The sequence below is a fragment of the Pteropus vampyrus genome, unplaced genomic scaffold, assembly GCF_000151845.1.
Source record: "Pteropus vampyrus isolate Shadow unplaced genomic scaffold, Pvam_2.0 Scaffold23, whole genome shotgun sequence".
In the NCBI taxonomy this organism is placed as follows: Eukaryota; Metazoa; Chordata; class Mammalia; order Chiroptera; family Pteropodidae; genus Pteropus; species Pteropus vampyrus.
Genome location: NW_011888804.1, coordinates 10,192,624 through 10,195,962, shown reverse-complemented (window position 1 = coordinate 10,195,962; position 3,339 = coordinate 10,192,624). Strand labels below are relative to the sequence as shown.

The window sequence follows — 3,339 nt, the reverse complement described above, 5'->3', positions numbered from 1 at the left end:
CAAAGGGACCAGATTGCTTAAGTCAAGTCAATTTAAGGTGGCAAGGAAAGGGTGTCTAGTGCTGCCCTTGGCCTCAACTCACAGCATCTAGTCTGTCAGAGAACCTTGTTGGGCACAGACCTATACTGGGAGGGGCGGGCAAGACCTGGCCTCTCTGCTTTCCACAGCTGAGAGCTTGGACCCCAGGGTCTGAGCCCTCTGGGTGTTCTAGCCACTGTATGCGGAAACAAGCCTGGTACTGAACCAGATACAGGGCCTCCTTCAGAAATCCTCTTTATTACGGCATTTGGTGGATGCAGCTTAGATCAGGTCCTTCTCTAGGTGTATACTGAGGAAGAGGCCAGAGCCCTGACGGGCAAACCCTCAGCCCTGGGTCCAGCGGCCTCTCAGGCCATGCTGCTGCTCAGCTGCATGGCAAAGTCCTGCACGTGCTCCTTCAGAGTCTGACGGGCATCCGCCTGTGCCCGCTTCTCCCGTGCCCTCTCCTGCTGCAGCTTGGTCAGCCGCAGCCGCAGCCGCTGTTCCCGCCGCTTGCAGGCCTGCAGCTGGCGCTGGGCCTTGTCCAGAGCATCAAGTGCAGCCTCAGCCCGCCGCTTCCAGAGCAGGGCACTGCCCACCTGGTAGCTGTGCTCATTCTGGATGTAGGCTCCAGCAGGTGGTGGAAGGCGCAGCATGTAGGCTGAGGGTGAGACAGGCCGCGGCTCAAGAGGGGATGGCTGCCGCTCTGGCTCTCGCTCTGGTGAAGGCTGAGTGCTGCAGCCCGCTTCATCCGCTTGGGCACCCAGGGGCCCCAGGAGGTCTGAGAAGGGGCTGCTGAGGCCAGGCTCCAGCCTTCCAGTGGGAGAAGAAGGCAAAGCAGCAGGTGCTGAGGCCTCTTCCACAGGAAAGCAGGAGACATCAGCAGGTGGAGGTGGAGAGAAAGGAGTTGTGGGCCCTCGGCCCTCCGAGTAGCTGTGGGGAGAGAGAGAGACTGACCAGTCAGGCTAAGGTCTTGCCAGACCCCGCTTCACTAGCTCCCTGAACCCTCTCCACAGCCTTAGACACCCTAAAGCCAAATCCCTCAGACTTGGGGTGGGAGTGGGGCACCCCCCACCTGTAGCACATACCGCTTCCTGCATCGCCGGAGCCGGCTGACATCAGGGGGGCCAGGTGTGTAATTGTGCCCCTTGCTCTTGGTTGTCCGGCGCAATTTGGAGAAAGTCTCAAATATCGTGGGAACTGCCCCCTCCTTCAGCCTGTGATACCCACTGTGGGGGAAAGCAGCTTGCATGAGATGGAGAACAAGCGCTGCCACTCCCAGCTGACCTGCGGGGGTGCAGAGCCTGCATGCCCTCCAGCACCCCAGAGCAGGGTCTCCACTGCTACCAAGGTGGGAGTGGGAAGGCATACAGCAAAGAATTAGTTTTGGGAATGTCAAGTTAGGCAGAGTTACACCAATCTCTTCCCCGCAGGCCTCTTCAAAGTTACGGTGCATGGAAAAGCTCCACCAGAACCGAGTTAACCAACCAAAAAGAATTATTTCATTTGTGGACTTGGGGGAAGGACTGGAGTGCTAAAAACACCTTCTGGAAAAGCTAATGTTTTTCTCTTGCATCACTGGCACAGTCATCCTGAGGTGAGTCTTATGGTCCTCATCTGTCAGAAGAGGAAACTGAAGTACAGAGATGGGAAGAGGCAGCTACCCTCGAAGCCAGGTCTGCCTGTTCCCGTGCCAGCTGCTCTAGGGGCCTCCTATAGAGGCCCCAATACTGGCTGGCAAGGAGCTCACCTGATTCCCACCAGTTCAAAGCAGTTCTCTTCGAAGTGTTTGGAGCAGAAGTAGATGTACTCGGATGCTGGGTCCCATAGGCCCTGGCCGCTGGGGTCCAGCCTCTGGCAGTTGGCCAGCCACAAGCCACGCCTTGGGTTATCCTTTTTGGGAAGTCTGTGGAGCCACAAACCCGTGAGCCGCAGGCTGCCTGCAGCCCTGGGCTCATGCTGCCTAAGCTCCCCAGGTGGGAAGAGCAGGCCCTGAACATGTTGCCAAGAGACCGCCCTTCAATCCTGTCAGGTAAGCACCGCCCACCCGGGCAGACGAAGAAACTGAGGCCTAAAAAGGAGAGCAACTTGGTAAGGACCATCCAGCAGGTAAAAGTCGCAGAACAGTCCCCGCAAACTTCCAGTTCTTTCTTCCCAGTCTAAACTCATTCCCACCCAAACTGTCCTCTTCATCCTCTCCACCCACAAATTCAAGTCTTCCCCCGCGCAACTTGAGAAGGCGCATGCGCAATCGTGGCTTCACGCGGTGGGCAAAGTGGACACATGCACACGTGAACCTTCGCGCGCCAGCACGCACGCGCGCTGACCTGTGAAAGGAGATGCCGCGGTTGCGCGTTTCGCGCGTATCCCGAGTGCAGCAGCCGGCGGCGGAGCAGTGACGCGGCATCTGGGGAAGAGGCGGGAGCTTGGTCGCGGGCGGATGTCCGCACCAGGAGGGGCCTCGCGCCCCCAGCCGCCGCTCTGATTCGGGCGGCCTTGGCCTTCCGGGTTTCTCCTGGCTGGATCTCGCCCGAGCCTCTTCCCAGCCGGTCCTCCTGACTCCCGTCAGCGGCGCTCACGGTCGCGCCATTGCTAAGCCGCCGGAGTCTCGCGATGTGTGGAGAGTGGCGGAAGTTAGTACCATAGAGACTCGGAAGCGCGGAGCGGTCGCCCGAGGGGAGGGGCGATCCCCGGAAGCGGCGGGATCGCGGTGTCGCCGCAATGCTGGCGTCATCTCGTGGTCTTTGGACGCCTGCGCCTTCGCAATGTGGGCGCCTCTCCTTTGTTTTTTCGGGGCTAATTCTTGGCGGTCAACGCCCGGCATCCAACACTCGGCGGCGCAGAGCCGGGCGTAGCGGTCTGCGCGGTGCGAAGGCGGGAAACTAGCAGTGCCTCAGGATCCATGCAAGCCGCCCGGGGAGGCCCCGATCGCAAGAAAGGAAACCCCCACGGCAAGAAAAAGTGACCGGAACGCGTGATCTAAAGAACGTGACACAAACCAGTACTCACGATTTAACTTCTGGAGAGGTGTTGGTACCCTGACTCGGATCGCTAAGGTGCTAAGGTAAGGGGTCCTCACCCAGGCTAGAGGACCGAAGTACATCCGACCTAACTTTGGCTACTCCCGTTTCTAACTTCTCTCCGGACATGATTCTTTTTCTCTTTCCTCCTTATCCTCTTCCGATCTTTTCTCCTCTTCTCTGCAAGACTTCGGAACAGGAGTCCCTCTGGGGATCACAGCTTCTCTCATTGGCTGCCACGCTCCTCGAGTTTGTTGCTTTCATCTCCTAGACTCTAGCATGGGGTTTCCTGCTGTTTGTC

At 58.7% G+C, this 3,339-nt stretch overlaps 1 protein-coding gene across 3 annotated transcripts; it reads right to left on the bottom strand.

Annotated features, from left to right (window-relative positions):
* Positions 1–254: 254 nt before the first annotated feature.
* On the bottom strand, positions 255–2,646 carry THAP7 (THAP domain containing 7). Of its 3 annotated transcripts, XM_011355930.2 has the most exons (4): positions 2,346–2,646; positions 1,769–1,924; positions 1,107–1,247; positions 255–951 (listed from the first exon to the last, which is right to left on the bottom strand). In XM_011355930.2, the coding sequence occupies exons 1-4, from the start codon at positions 2,423–2,425 to the stop codon at positions 387–389; spliced, it is 942 nt and encodes a 313-aa protein (XP_011354232.1). In that variant the 5' UTR covers positions 2,426–2,646; the 3' UTR covers positions 255–386. The 3 variants fall into 3 exon arrangements, with proteins under 3 accessions (XP_011354232.1, XP_023384059.1, XP_023384060.1); XM_023528291.1 differs by lacking the exon at positions 1,107–1,247; XM_023528292.1 differs by lacking the exon at positions 1,769–1,924.
* Positions 2,647–3,339: the final 693 nt, after the last annotated feature.

Excerpts from the sequence above, each read along its gene's own strand:
- THAP7 (XM_011355930.2), bottom strand. The coding sequence starts at position 2,425 with ATGCCGCGTCACTGCTCCGCCGCCGGCTGCTGCACTCGGGATACGCGC. Across the intron at positions 1,925-2,345 it reads CGCGGCATCTCCTTTCACAG|ACTTCCCAAAAAGGATAACC; the intron begins GTCAGCGCGCGT and ends GTGGCTCCACAG. Across the intron at positions 952-1,106 it reads CTCCGGCGATGCAGGAAGCG|CTACTCGGAGGGCCGAGGGC; the intron begins GTATGTGCTACA and ends CTCTCCCCACAG.